This window comes from Paroedura picta, chromosome 10 (assembly GCF_049243985.1).
Source record: "Paroedura picta isolate Pp20150507F chromosome 10, Ppicta_v3.0, whole genome shotgun sequence".
Lineage (NCBI taxonomy): Eukaryota > Metazoa > Chordata > Lepidosauria > Squamata > Gekkonidae > Paroedura > Paroedura picta.
The window spans coordinates 65,589,466-65,604,738 of record NC_135378.1 but is presented as its reverse complement, the minus strand read 5'-3'; the positions used below and the strand labels follow the sequence as shown (position 1 = coordinate 65,604,738).

The 15,273-nt window shown below is 40.9% G+C and overlaps 1 protein-coding gene across 50 annotated transcripts in view; it reads left to right on the top strand.

The window, feature by feature from the left end:
* The window catches only part of ANK2 (ankyrin 2), a 331,669-nt gene that overhangs the window by 209,171 nt on the left and 107,225 nt on the right, over window positions 1-15,273 (top strand). For 47 of the 50 annotated variants that reach the window (XM_077300524.1, XM_077300529.1, XM_077300531.1 and 44 more), the window contains 5 exons: window positions 820-918; window positions 7,875-7,973; window positions 10,234-10,419; window positions 11,282-11,305; window positions 14,961-15,059. In XM_077300524.1, the coding sequence (XP_077156639.1) occupies window positions 820-918; window positions 7,875-7,973; window positions 10,234-10,419; window positions 11,282-11,305; window positions 14,961-15,059 (507 nt within the window). The remainder of the gene's footprint in view (window positions 1-819; window positions 919-7,874; window positions 7,974-10,233; window positions 10,420-11,281; window positions 11,306-14,960; window positions 15,060-15,273) is intronic. The other 3 variants (XM_077300516.1, XM_077300535.1, XM_077300562.1) reach the window with 1 other exon arrangement.

Genomic DNA, 15,273 nt, shown 5'->3' with positions numbered 1-15,273 from the left:
CATGCATGGGAATTAGGGCAGTGAACTTCCCTGTGAGGTGGTGGTGAGGCCAGCCTTTATTGGGAGATATTATTAGGTAAAGGTAAAGGTAAAGGTATCCCCTGTGCAAGCACCGAGTCATGTCTGACCCTTGGGGTGACGCCCTCTAGCGTTTTCATGGCAGACTCAATACGGGGTGGTTTGCCAGTGCCTTCCCCAGTCATTACCGTTTACCCCCCAGCAAGCTGGGTACTCATTTTACCGACCTCGGAAGGATGGAAGGCTGAGTCAACCTTGAGCCGGCTGCTGGGATTGAACTCCCAGCCTTATGGGCAAAGCTTTCAGACGGCTGCCTTACCACTCTGCGCCACAAGAGGCTCTTCGTGATATTATTAGATGGATGTTATTTCAGGCCTCCGCCTGTAAGCTTGGTGAAATGGCAGGCCCTGCAGAACAGAATTAATTTCTGTTCTTGCAAGTCTTTGGAGATAGCATTTTAATGGTTTTGTTGGAAAGTTCCATCAAGTAACAGCTGACTTTTGGCGACCCCTGGTGGGATTTTGAAGGCAAGAGACATTCAGAAGTGGTTTTCCATTGCCTGCCTCTGTATTCTGACCCTGGTTTTCCTTTATGGCCTCTCATCCAAATAATGACCAGGGGCAACCCTGCTTAGCTTCTGAGATCTAATGAGATCGGGCTAGTCAGGGCAGCATTTAAATATCTTTTTAATGTTAGAAGTTTTAATCAGTGAAGTTTTGGGATGCTGTTTGTTGTAAGCTGCTTTGAAGGGGATTATAGAATTAAAAATAAATGAGGATTTTTGTCTTTTTTACTACACAGAAAGGCAATACTGCGCTACACATTGCATCCTTGGCTGGACAGGCGGAGGTTGTCAAAGTTCTTGTTAAGGAAAAAGCCAATATTAATGCACAATCTCAGGTATGTTGACATTTTTGTCCTTTTGCTGTGTTGTATAAGATGGACCATGCCTAATTTTTGGCAAATCAAGTCGAGACTAATCTGTCATGCACAGGGGAAAATCCTACACGTATTTAGCCCTGTGGGGCAAAATGGAAACTAGAAAACAGGAGCTATATTGCTAGGATTCCGAACTCCATATTGGGAAATTCCTGTAGATTTGGGGGCTAAGCCCAAGGAGGTGTATAACTAATGACATGAGTCTACTTTCCAAAACATTCACACATTCTCTATATAAAATACATTTTTAATTATGTTCATTGTAATTAATCCCTAGGGTATGAAATTAAAACTCTTATCCTGGCAAATAGTACTTAACAATTCATTAAGGAACTCAACTTTCCATAGAAACTGATTTTGAATCTTAAGAGGCATTTTATGCACAGACAATTGCTCAGTGGTTATGGCATTGAGGTACAATCCACTGACAATTTTTCCTGCTCATATCTCACTGAAATGAATAGATTACAAACGGGGGGGGGGGAATCATTCATTTCATGGGGGGCTGTTCATTGGAACTTCTCTCGGATTGTGTTCTTGCTCTTTTATTTGGCAAATGTGAAACAGAGTCCAGGCTGGAGACTTTAGTATTAATGGCTGTCCAAAAACTGCAACTGCAAAGCAGAATCTGGGCTGGTGCTTTTCTTTCTTAATGTAGGGCTCTCAAGCATCGTTCTTGGATCTATTTTGGAGGTTAGAAAGGGATGGATATGAGATATCAGATGGAAATGTTTAGCCTTTGTGTGAAACCCTAGAGTTAGGGTTGCAAGCTCTGGGTTGGGAAATACTTGAAGACTTTGCAGGTGCAGCTTGGAGTGGGCAGGATTCAGGGCTGTAAAAGAAGAAAGCAAGAGAGAGTGTAATTGGACTGTGTGATTGTCCCAGGATCATGGCTGTTGGTAGTGCAAGGTTGCATATTTGAGCCCTTCTCCTCCAAAAATCAATGGCATTTATTTTTACTAAAATTTAGAATCGCTCATTAAATAACATAGGCAGTGATAACAAAAAAAAACCCAATTTAGCTGGTCCCTAGGAAAGTCATTTTATGAACATTGAGATTGACTGAAGTATAAGACTCAGTCCAGTTATCATAAGAGTAGATCTGGAAGACGTTTGTTTAGATTTGTATCCCACATTACCCAATACAAAAACCCAGTTTGGTGAGCTGGCACAGGAATCATAAGGACTAATCTTTATAGAAAACTGAATTATGAAGGATATATGCTGAAAGAAAAAAAAAACTGGGGTTAGGTCTTGCCCTCGCTAATCCTAACCTCTGCTTCAAAGCTTTTGGCATTTTAGCTGTTTCCTGTGTCCTTTGCTGACCTCAAAGCACAACACCACTGAACCCAAGTTTGTCTTATTTATTTATTTCATAGCATGTGTGCAGGAGAGCCAGGGGAGCCTAGGGTTCAGGCAAGAGACATTCAAAGGTGATTTGCCATTGCCCGCCTCTGCGTCATAACCCTGGTGTTCCTTGGAGATGTCCCACTGAAATATTAGCCACTGCTTAGCTTCTAAGATTTTATGAGATCAGGCTTGCCTCGGCTGTCAGATCAGGGAGCTTATATTACAGATGTGTATTATAAAAAGAGAGAGTGCATGTATATATAAGATTTATTTTTACAACAGGAAGTGTTGGACTTTAGGGCTGTTTCAGAATGCTATGCTTTCTGTTTGAAGGCTTCCCCCCTCCCCCAGATGCGCCAGGGATAATTTAAGTGAACTCAAATTAAACCTGACGCTTTGGTTTTGAGTTGTAATGATTTGCTAGGAATTCTGAACGTGTTGCTTCTTCCTAGCTGTATTTGTTTCAATCTGAAATTCTGGCCCCTTCCAGAAGTCATTGGAGGTGAACAGTGACCAAATAGTTTCATCTTATAGCTTCACCGTCTTTTAATTAAGCTGATGAATGTTGTTATGTTCCTTTAGCTCTAGATATTAGAACACTGCTTTTTACTTTTCCTCGTTTTTAAAGTGACAGGCAATTCTGTCACCTAATTGTGTTTAGTTTATGTCAGTAGTTAATATGAAAATGAAGCCATACCAGTTTGCAGTGCTTAAAAAAACAACCCTGCCCTGTTTTTGTAGAAAATCCCAAAAATAAAAGATAATCCTAGCAGAGAGCATATAGTTCTATTTTTTTCAAAACATTTGCTGTGGCACTGAATGTTCCGGGGATTGTCTACAGTCATGCTAACAGATGTTTGGTCCTTGAATTCTGATCCAAAAGAACTGACTCAGAGAATAAAGAGAGCTAGGCACAGATTGTAATGAGAGGCATTCTATCATATTATTGTAGCCTGCCCCAGATGTAACAGTGGAGTAGGCTGTAATGATGAAAATTAAGGCTTATGGAACTGCATAGTAGGGAACTACGGTACTCACAGGGTGGGCAAACTCTCCCCAGTCAGTGGGTGGGGATCCTGGTGTGGTTCTTGAGCTTGACGATGTTCTCTACTGCTGCTGGGCATCCTCTGCTGCCACCACCATCTCTAGTGTGGCTCCTGAGCGCAACATCCTTCTTTGCCAGGCCCAACATGCTCCTGAGCTGTCATCTCTCTGCTGTCAGACCCAGTATGGTCAAGGACTGCTGGCCTCAGTGTGGCACTCTGGGTTGCCGTACCTCCACAGCCCAGCCCAGCACAGTTCCCATCCCGCATTTGCAAGCAGGAAGCCACTCATGTTTTTACCCCTTCATGCAGAAACGGTCATTATCTCATTAAAAGAAATGTGAATTTGTTTGGTAAGGTGAATATTACATCCTTGACTCATCCTTGTGGGCAAACAGAATCTCTCCTGTTGAGATAAAATCCTCTTATGAGAAATTTTTGAGAATGATGCTTAAGAGCCTAATGCAGAATGATAAAAATAGACATAAAAATACTTCTGAGCCTAATGCAAAATAAAAACTTGTAGAATCCTGTTAATGCTTATTCTTACATGATTTATTTGAGCCATAAAGCCAGAGAATTTGATAGAAGAAATTAATTTGATTTATAGTCCAGATTCAAACTGCAGTTGATGAGTTATTACTCCCCTTGAGCCCTGTAATTAAAGCAAGTTAAATTTATTTAGTCATTTATTTGCTTAGATTATTTAATTAAAATTTTATATGCCTCCCTTTTTCCTGAGCATCTCATGACCAAGCATCAATATTGGTGGTCTCCCTAGACAACTAGAAAGATCAGAGCCCATACTGACGATAGACCTTGCTGGGAAGAACAAAGCTGCCACATGGAATTTTGTAGAAAGAGGTGGTCCCAGCATTTAAAGAGATTGTACATTTTTACTTGCTTGAAATTCCTATGTTGGATTCCCATCCCTTTCCACATCAAGTAGAATCTCAGTAGAAAGGTAAGGTTAAGAGATTTATGCTGAATGTAGAAAGGGATGAGAAACTGGTATAGGGATATGAGAAGTTATTCTGATCTTTGCCTGTGACCTTTGGTTCCATCTGTCATACTATATAATAATTTGTCTCCCGGGTGGTCTGGGAAGGTTGGTTCTGTGTTCAAGCAGTCCGCTGCAATCCCCCTCTCCTTCCCCCTCCCTTGCTTTCTTGGTCTCTCCACAGCCCTTGGTTTACAACTGGATGACATGTAGGCCATTCCCCCCACTGGGAACTTGGCCTTATCAGTCACTGTCCTTGGCTCACAGGAGAGTGACAAATGGTCAGCTGTGAGCATCCCAGCATCTGGGGAAAGACACTAGGTTTGTGCCTAAAGAACAAAGATTCACGCCTAAATACCCAGACCTATATAAGGCTGGGTAGATCGTGCTTCTTTGTTCCTGTCAATTGCTTCCTGTTCAATTCTTTGAGATTTCTGTTATGCCTTTTGGATCCTTTCAGTAAAGACTGAATGCCTTCATATTCTATGGAATCGTGTTGGACTTTCTATTGAGGGATTTCTTCCATGCAGCAGAACCCTATGTTTGTGACACCATCTTTTTCTCCAGGGGAACTGCAGGCTGAAACATACGATAAACTGAATGTCAACTGTAATTTCAGGAGACCCCTAGGTCCTATCTGGAAGATGGCAACCCTAAATCGATTTGACTTCTGATAATAAATGCTCATATTTTTAATGACTGGATCAAGAAGTAAATACTGATCTAAGGGACATCAACCAGATTGGCTTGGGGAGATTCTTTCTGCTAAATAATGAAGATTCCTGCCATTATACAAGATTAATATGTGCTGATTTAATGCCCTTAGCAATCACCTTTTTTGCTTGCTATAGAATCTTTGTTTATTATATCAATCACATTTCTTACATAACTGCAATTGCCCTAGTTAAAATAAATCAGCAAAATAAATCAGCATACTACAAACATGTACTACTGCAAAAAAAAAACCCAAAAACCATATGCAGAAGATCAATTGTTTTCAATGTACAACTGCACTCAGTTGTTCAGTTGCACAAACAGAAGTTTTAGCAGAAGAAAAATGAACTCCATGGCAGATACTATCCAGCAGATACAGAACTTGTTCAAAGGATCCAAGTCAAATTTATAAACTTTAACATGGCAAAATAAGACAGAGACCATTTCCACACAGAGGGGTAAAAGCTGCTTTGAAACTCCTTTGGGTAGAGAAAAGCGGAATTTAAGAACTTCTTCTTCCTCCTCTTCCTCCTCCTCTTCTTCTTCTTCTAAAATGCAAGTGACTTCCTACTTGCAAAGGCAGGATAGTAAACCTTGCCTTTGCAGCCCTCTTCATGGGAGACCCCTCCCACGTTTTCCTTCTGCCCCGTTGTGGCTTTTTGCCTCCTGACAAGGCTGCAAAAGAAAACAAGGTGAACTTTTCCCTTTGATCCTTGGCTTGTCAATCACAGCAAGCCACCAATCACAGCTCAGCAGTTCTCTCGTGGACTGAAACATTCTTTCTCCCCCCCCCCCAAGGCACTTTTGTGTTCCTATGTAGTAATGCCATAATACAGATGCATTTTAATAAAAATCAACACTGGTGTATTGTTATGGAGAAATGCCAGAATGATACAGCATTCCCTCCCCCTTTTGCGGGGGAGGGGATTCATATTCTTTTGGACTTTATTTCTGTCTGGGTTCCTGGAGACTAAAAAGTCATTTTGTGTAAATGGTTGGCTTAAAAACAAAGTGCTCAGACCCCTGTATGATCGGGAGAAGGATGCTTGATCACCCGCCCTCTCTCCCTCTTTCCCAGCTCGTTCCCCACCTCCAGAAAACACAAACAGGACTGTTTTTTGCCTGCCCGATCCCAAAAAGACCATGGGCACTTTAAAGAAGATTTTATTTTACTTTTGACAATGTATTTTACCTTTGTGGTTGCACTGCAACGCAGACTACACCATTGAAAAAATACTCAGGGGAGGCCAGCTGTGAGGGTAGGACAATGCGACAATCACACCTTTCCCCCCTCCATATGGTCTTGCCCCTGGTTGCTCACTGATGGGATGTGCAATGGAGGGTGGTAAATCCAGTTTTGGCGATTTTCCTCATCACAAGTTAAAAATGGTCAAAACTTGACACAGCTCGACAGCCTCGGGATGCAGGCAACGCCATGTGGAAGGGACTCTAAAAGTGGCCAACATTCAAAGGCTGTCCAGGGGAAGATTCCTCTTGTGGAAATGTCAGAACGTTCTGCCTTCTCCCCTCCTATGTTTTCTCTCGGCTACCTTGTCTAGTTAATCATAATAGATCTACCAATGTACATGGTGGTTCATAGAGCATCTGAAACAATACAGATCTCTGCCCCAAGTTATATACCATCTAAATTTAAGCAGTGGAGAAAAACAATAAAATAGAAGTGAGAGTTAATTATATCTCTGAGGTGTTCTAGTCAAGAGTATAAGAGTCTGGGCAAAGTTGATGAAGAGTACAAGGCACCTTTTGCCAGTTGAAGATGAGAATAGCTACTTTCAAGGACAGAGTCTATGGGATTATATACCAAGCTAGCTCTCCAAGTAATAAATACATTTTTAATTCCCCATTTTCTGTGTGTTTTACTAACTTGTTTTACTAACTTAGAAAATGAACAATGGAGAATCAACACAGTGCATGTTTGGTATAGGAACAAATTGTAGCAGGCTGTCATCTCTCATTGTAGCCTCTCATTGTACTCAAGGGTAAAGAAACTGTCACAGATGCTAACACGGATGTGAGCTGCATAATGGCCCATCTTCACTAATATGTGTATATACAAGGCACACTTGGCAAGGAAAACTGGCTGAAAGAAATTCATTTAAAAGTCAGATCAAAAGGTCTCCTAGCAATTTCTTTAGGGTCTCCTGTAAGAATGTATTAAGCTAATCCCTCAAAATTATTTCTTTCCCGTCCTTTGCTCTTGTTCTATCAGTTGAGGAACGCATGTCTATTTCCGCTTGCTAGATTTAATTTTGTCCTTAATTCCATCCTTTGTGATACCAGAGGAGCATTATGGAAGATTAAAAAAAAAAACCTTGCAAAATCAGCTGTTACTAGTAAAACTGTGAAGACTATGTCTGCAGGCCAGATTTTTTTTACATATCTTTTAAAAAGAAAATCATACAATACATCTTCTTCAAAAGGACTTACCTGTTTTATGGATCAAAAGGGACTTTTGACATAATTAAAACACATTCTAGTGCAAATTATCTAGGCCAGTGGTCCGCAACCTTTATTAGGCTGTGGACCGGTGGGGGGAGGGCGGGAGGGCGATGCGGCTCCCAATTTCGCAGAGTTGCGCGCAAATAGCAGAACTTTATTTATCAGTGAGGAAATTTTCAGTACAACAGTTGCTTCTTTTCTTGATTTCTGCCTTTATGTTTATTTGGGGGGGGGGGTGAATGACATTTTATATATGGCATTATGTATATATTATTGCCACTCAAATTTGCTTTTGAATATGTATCCTCAATATGCATACTGTACAACATATCTCTTATATTTTCCTCCAGAATGGTTTCACCCCTTTATATATGGCAGCTCAAGAAAATCACATTGAAGTGGTGAAATATCTTCTGGAAAATGGAGCCAACCAGAGCACTGCTACTGAGGTATTTTACTCAGATTTTGTGAAATGAGGCAAAGGGCTATATATGTGGTCACACCTTTATGAAAAGAACATATTAAAACAAAATTGTATACCCAGGGAGATAGGGGCAACCAGACAGGATGTTTTCATGCATTCATTAATTAAGGAAGAGCTCTTTCAGTAATAGCACCTTCCCTTCCCCCCCGATGAATACTCTTCCCCTTGAAGCTCAGTAGTTTCCAAGTTGTGCTGGCCCTGCAAGATGGAGCTCTTCCACCGGGCCTACAGTTGAGGCCAACCAGAACCACATCTATTGAGCCTACCTCCCCTTGCCCTCCCTTTCCCTCTTCCCAACACCTTCAGCCTCATTGCCCTGTTATTTAGGTGAGTTAATTAAGATCTAATAGACTGGCAGCAGGCATCCAATTTTACCTTTTAAAAATTATTTATGAATTACTTTTATGCATTTTTATTGTTTAAATATGTACTTTTGCTGTTTACCGTCCTCAGATGGCTAGTCTGAGAGGGACATTATACAAATCCAACTATAAATAAAATAAATAAAACACTGCACGTAATTTCCTGAGCTGTGTACAAGTAGTCCTCTCTATCAGAGAACAAGAGAAACAGCAGCAGCTCGTGGGCATATGGCTTCTCATTGCCGTTCTAGTGACTCCTCCATTTTGTTGTCATCTAGGATTGCTGGCCATTGTTCCCTGACCATGTACGTGCTCTGTTGTTCCAATGTACTTGCTCTATTACTTGTGCCCTGTTGTCTCTTGTTTACTTGTGGTGGTGAGTGAACTGAAGGGTACCAAGGAGGAAATGGGACACAGTGAGTAAGCTGTGGAGAAACTACCTGAAGAAGAGGTGTGTAGGACCAGTTATCATGGAGGCACCAGAAGGCATTTTGCTGAGGGCCTCAATACTTGGAACACATCTTGAAGACAAACGTTTCAGTGTCAACTGTTGTAGAATAATGGCCTACTTAAGAAAGGCTTCATGAGCATAAGTACTTAAGAAGAATCAGGCTAGATGTCCATCTAATTCATAACAATGATGCCTTAAGGAAGTTCTGCATGGAGAATTCGCCTAGTTATTACTGCTAATTGAAAGTACTCCATCACTTGCCTTGGATCCCAGTTGCCTTTCAGGCTAACTTCAAGGGGCAGCTTATGAACTGTAGAACCTAATTTCACATGTCAGCCCCCCCCCCCCCGTTCTTATTTTAGTACTATCAAACATTCTAAAGTCCATCAACAAGAATGAACCACAGCTTATCCATGGAAACATTTAGTAAATGTCCATAATGCTCTTCCATTTTTGTCTCTTGTGTAATGAGAAGTAGTCCCTGGTCAGTGCTTGCATCTGACACCTTCCTTGGTATTGAACAAACCCCCAACAGGGCATTCAAAATGGTATGGCATTTATTTAGTTGCACTTGAGCCAAGCTCGCCTTTTGTTAGCAGCTGTTTTGCTACCCTTTCATTCAGTGGATACTATTGCATTTGATGATGCTTCCTAAAATAATCCTTTCTGTTGCCGGGATGCATTGAGATCATGTTACCATTGCAGCATTGCTAGAGTATGAAATCCTGGGTGGTTGCTAAGCAACCTGGGAGAAACAGAATTTGCAAATGATTCACGAGAGAGTCTCAAAGCCCACAGTTCTGTCTTTATCTGTAGTGTATTAATATAAAGGTGTGGTTTAATTTCATCTAATTTATTTCACTCCAGAATTGAGTCACATTTGAGAATAATATCCTAGTCACATATGCTTCCATATTAAGTCTAAAGGTTTCTCTTCTTGTACTTTAAACTGGAGACATGACTCCTCAGAGCAAAGGTACCAATAATCACTCTGGAGGACTTCTTTCCTAGTTTTCACCATTCCAGGCTACATTTGAAACTGGGACACATGTGGAGACTTGCCTTGAGCCGGCTGCTGGGATTGAACTCCCAGCCTCATGGGCAAAGCTTTCAGACGGCTGCCTTACCACTCTGCGCCACAAGAGGCTCTGTCAGCCTTGTATAGGACACAGTTTAATACCTGAAGGATGCCAATTACTCTGATGTGAAGTGGAGCATCTTATGTATTTGAATATAGGCCTCAGTGTGGTGAAATCCAGGGAGTGTGAATGCGGATGTCGGAAATTCAATTTCTTGCTCCGAGATTAAAAAAGAATGTGGATTCATAGACTTTTTGTGGGAGCTCTTGGCTATTAGGAAAGGGCTTTTGTGAGCCTGACTTCATGTAGAACATTTTCATTCTGCTGCTACAGGATGGCTTCACTCCCCTAGCAGTTGCGCTGCAGCAAGGGCACAATCAGGCAGTGGCCATCCTCCTGGAGAACGACACCAAGGGTAAAGTACGGTTGCCCGCTTTGCACATTGCTGCCAGGAAAGATGACACCAAATCAGCTGCACTTCTGCTCCAGAATGATCACAATGCTGATGTTCAGTCCAAGGTAAAAAATCATGCTTCTTGATGGTGCTGGGATGTATGTAGCCCAGGTGGGTGCCTCTGGGGGTCATTTTGTATAGTGTAACCGAGGGGTCGGCAAACTGTGGCCCTCCAGATGTCCAGGGACTGCAATTCCCATGAGCCCCTGCCAGCGAATGCTGGCAGGGGCTCATGGGGATTGTAGTCCATGGACATCTGGAGGGGCACAGTTTGCCCACCCCTGGTGTAGCCAATTGCAGTTCCCTTAGGGTGTACTTACGTCATTCTCATCATATTTATGCTTTACAGTTCCCATGTACATATTAAACATCTTATGTTTATGCCTGTAAAGTATAATGCATGCAGTAGTAGCGTTAAAAGAGACATATCCATTTCATTACTTTAAAAAAGTTTCATGCAAATAATACTTGATTGCTTCTCCTATGATGATGGTTGCTGAAACCAGTATCTGCAATACAGGCTCTTTTCTGCATGGCAGACCTGCAAGACAAATTTCAGCAGATTTTCAGAGACACAAATTGTGTTGCAGTTTAAAGTTTGGTTTTCCCCAGGAGTTAGTAGGGGCAGTGCGCTTACAGCCTTTGAAAATGTACTCCAGTGAAGACATTGTTTCAATCTCTAAAATGTCAATTGGATCATTTCTCAGTATAAAACAAGAGTTGAAGTAGAATGGCTAGTGAGTAGGATACTGGTTTGTGGCCCAGGGGAATGTGGGTTGCATACATCCAATTTAAAACTAACTCATGCTTGTCAGGCTTCCCCCCCCATAACAACATAAGTAATTCATTCCAGTGAGCAACTTAGTTCTCTGTCCTCTTGCCAATCTGTAATATCTTTCCTCTTTTTTCCAAAACATGCTGCAACAGATGATGGTGAATAGGACAACTGAGGTACCACAAACAATGTTTTTTAACCTATTCCACCCGCTCTCCTATCTTTAAAGATAATTGCTTTGTCCTTATACCATATGCAATTCGAACTGAATCATATGTCATTTCTAAATATGCACTGATGGAAGAAATATGCATTGTCTTGAGATGATCTCAAAGCATTTTAGCTAAAAGGAACTGGGACCTAGAAATAGGAATGGGCACAAGGGGGCATTTAATATTAACCTGTCTTTACAAATGCAGATCTGAAGTGTGGTTGTAGGTTTATTGTTCACTGTGTGTTAGAACTGAGATGCAAATCAGTGCAGTTTCAACACTGGCTAATGCAGCTTGCCAGAAGCACAGTTAACAGTTTGCCATCCATGATTTCTTGAAACAATTTTGTTTAATCTCGACATGGTGACAACTTAATGTTAAGTGCAAACACACTAACCATTGGACAATTCCAAATAAGTTGCGCTAGTTTATCCAGAATTAACAGTAACAATTCCTTATAGTCACTCGGAAATTGCCAGAGCTTGGATTGATATTCTCTTTCTGATTGTCAGTTTATAAGGATATGACATATTGAGGATATTGAGGTAGTTAACACAATTGTACAACCTTAGTTAAAAATGTAAATAAAACTATATGCCATGTAAATGCACAAGGAAATGTTGAGTACAGTCAATTTCCAGAGGGAAAATTAATGTCACAGCTTTGGCTTCAGTTGATGGAAATGAGAATTTTTATTTTCTTGGAAAAACCAAGCAAGAGCCAGGGTAAAAGAATGAGTAAAGAAGCACATTATAATGTTGGCAACTGAGTGTCATTTGGCTCCCAACCAGTGGCCAATAATAACAAAAACCTGGAGAACCCCAATTGACAGAGTGGGGATTTTCAAATAATCTGTTCAGGAAAATGCCCTGTGTTGTCCTTTGCTAGTTCACACTAGTCATTGTGATACAAGTAAGACATGCCTGACTGGTAAAGCAGAAGCCCACAATCAGCAGTACTCTCAGTATTAGCAGGGGAGAAATGTGTATATTTCAGAAGTAATACAGCAGACTGTATTTTATACAATAAAATTTAGACTCCTTCACCAGCTCCCACAACAATCCCAGGTTTCTGTCCCCCAGAGGGAGGAGTGCCGACTCAAACTAATACTTGATGATTCACGTGTAATAAGAAACTGCAGATTGTCCAGACTATGATTTGTTAAAGATACTTCAACCTACAGCTGATGGAGGTTCTTTTATGGCATCTGCTCTCCAGCAGATTTATTAGTTGTCAGGTTTAAACAAAGCTGTAACTTTGATTTGTCATTATGTCTGAAACAGAGTAAGAAACACAGAGGTTGGAATAAGAAAAGGCATTCCAGATCTCAACTGCTTGACAGGCAATGTGCCCTCTGTCAATTGATTATTCAACCCTTTCATGATCTTTCAAGTATATGCCGCCTTCCAGTGCTTCAAAGGGGCATGTGTGTTAGGCTGCTTTAAGATTGCCTGAGAAAGCCCCCATTCATCTGGTTGGTAGATACTGAGGAGGTATAGAGGTTGCAGTGATCTCTTCCCTGGGGAGGCTGATTCAGCTGCAATTACTTGTGGGATTTCAGCATCTATGGCAATATTTTCAACTTGAAACCATTGGGCAATTTAAGGGTCACAGTTTCATATTGCAGCACCCAGAAATGGCAGTTGTCTTCACAGCTGCAATGTATGTTTAAACCATATATCAACTCATATACTTTTTGTTTACACATTAGCACCGTTACCACCTGCTGTCATGCAGGTGCTTGACTTTTACCAGTAGGGCTGCATTGTTTTCTCAGAATAAAATCCATGTAATGCCTTTTATTAGACCAATCAAATGAGCAGAGCGTATCGTGCAAGCTTTGACGTTTTTCAAGGGGTTCTGTTTTTGTGCCAAAGATCTCAGTGGTCAACAGAACATGGGTATTTTTTTGTCAAAGGTATGCACATTATACTTAATCCACACTGTCACAAGGACTTTAAAAAGTTTTATGCACGGCTTTATGCCATTGGGGTATAATGGTGAGAGTGAAGGTCAAGGATCTGAAAGAATCTCTGCTGTGAAAGTTCGTTCGGTGACCTTGGACCAGTCACTCTCTCTCAGCCTAACCTTCCTCAAAGAGGGCTAGTTCCTGTAGGGATAAATTAAAGGATGTAATAAAGTTACATCCTTGGGTTCCTATTTGGGGGGGGGGGGGAAGGTGTAAATGAATCAAATCAGAATGAATGAAACAGTCTTTAGTCAGTCTGGTCAGGCAGTTCCCCTGAAGCTGATACTTGAGCTTCAGGACTGCATAGCTCTGTTCCCAAGGTTTGCTGTGAGGTTGCTCAGGAACTACAGATGTTTCTGCAGCTTTTTAAAAAGGCCGTCCAGGTCTTGTGGGGAAAAGTAAAGGTTTTGAACAGACTGCCAAAAACGCATTGGAAAATTGAAGCTATTTTAAGACCATTTATGTCAGGTTTATGGAGACTATGAAAACCATTTGAATGCATATTACATACATTGTGATCATTACACTGTTCCATTTATTCTAATATGTTTGGTTATATTTGGAATAAGGTATGGAAAAGACAGTGCTGTCCTTTCCAGAAAAGTACTTAAAATGTGCTATGGAAAATTTACAAAAGCAGGTGATTATTGATCAAAAGCACAATATTAAGACCGCAGAGACATAAAGATCTGCATAGCGTGTCTCTGTAGCATGTCAAAGAACAAATACATCAGGGAATTTTCACCCTAATCTTTTGGCTACCATGAAATGAAAAATACTGCATTAAATCATCAAGCTGGAAAAATTGTGCTTTTGTTTATCTGTTGATGAAAAAAGCTATAATTCACTCTTCTGTTTTACTAGTAAGTTGACTTGAGAAAAAAATAATACTTTGGTTGTCTGTGACTTGCCCTTCGGGTGCCACTGAATTAATTGTCCACGTTCTACTGTATTATGATTTTATAGGGGTATCAGAAGTAGTCTAATTTTGCCCTTGTTACTTAGATTCCCTAGAACAGAGGTTCTCAGCCTTCTAATGCCTCATGTTGTGGTGACAATACAATTCCTCATGTTGTGGTGACCCCAAACCATAAAATTACACAAGTGTTCTTTCACAGAAATTAAACCGAAACTGACCAATGGTGTGAAGATCCATTGTATATGATTGCATATAAATTGTTTTTTCCCCCGGGGTTTCTCAGTTCAGTTCTGCCTTTTGTCCCACCATGCCGATCTCGCTCTTTTCCACTGCTCCAGAGAGACAAACACTCTATTTCTATCTGCCCCACAAGGCTGTTGTGTGGATGGCACCCCCTACCACCGGCCAAGTTGCTTGCCCTACCGTGACCCCTGTGAAAGGGACGTTTGACCCCTAGAACCACTGCCCTAGATAGACTGATAATCTTTTAACATCTTACTTCCAGATAAAAATCATTCTATTATTCATACAGCGGCAAAATTCTGATATATTGCCAGTACTGTGCGAAAATTCTTGGTTGATGTTGAGTAGACTTGGTTGATAGAATGTTTTAATTGTTCCTGTGGTCTTTATTTCCTGATGCTGCTTAATGACCATAAATAAATGAAATGAAAAGGTGAACGTCAATGAAAAAATTGATGTTCCTGATTAGGACTCTCTCGTTTTTACAGAGTGGCTTCACACCTTTGCACATAGCGGCACACTATGGAAATGTTAATGTGGCAACACTTCTACTCAACCGAGGAGCTGTTGTGGATTTCACAGCAAGGGTATGAAGAGTTTTCTTTTCTTAGATGGAATGGAAGATGAAGTGAACAGTTTGAATTGTTCCTTTATTTTTAAATTTATTTTGCGGTTTATATTCTGCCCTGTCTTCGGGAAATTTAAATGTACAAATTAAGAAACAGAATGGAATTGCCTAGAGAATTCTATTTATGGTCTTGTTTTGTCAAATGGTATCAATGCAGTGGCCTTAGACCAGCA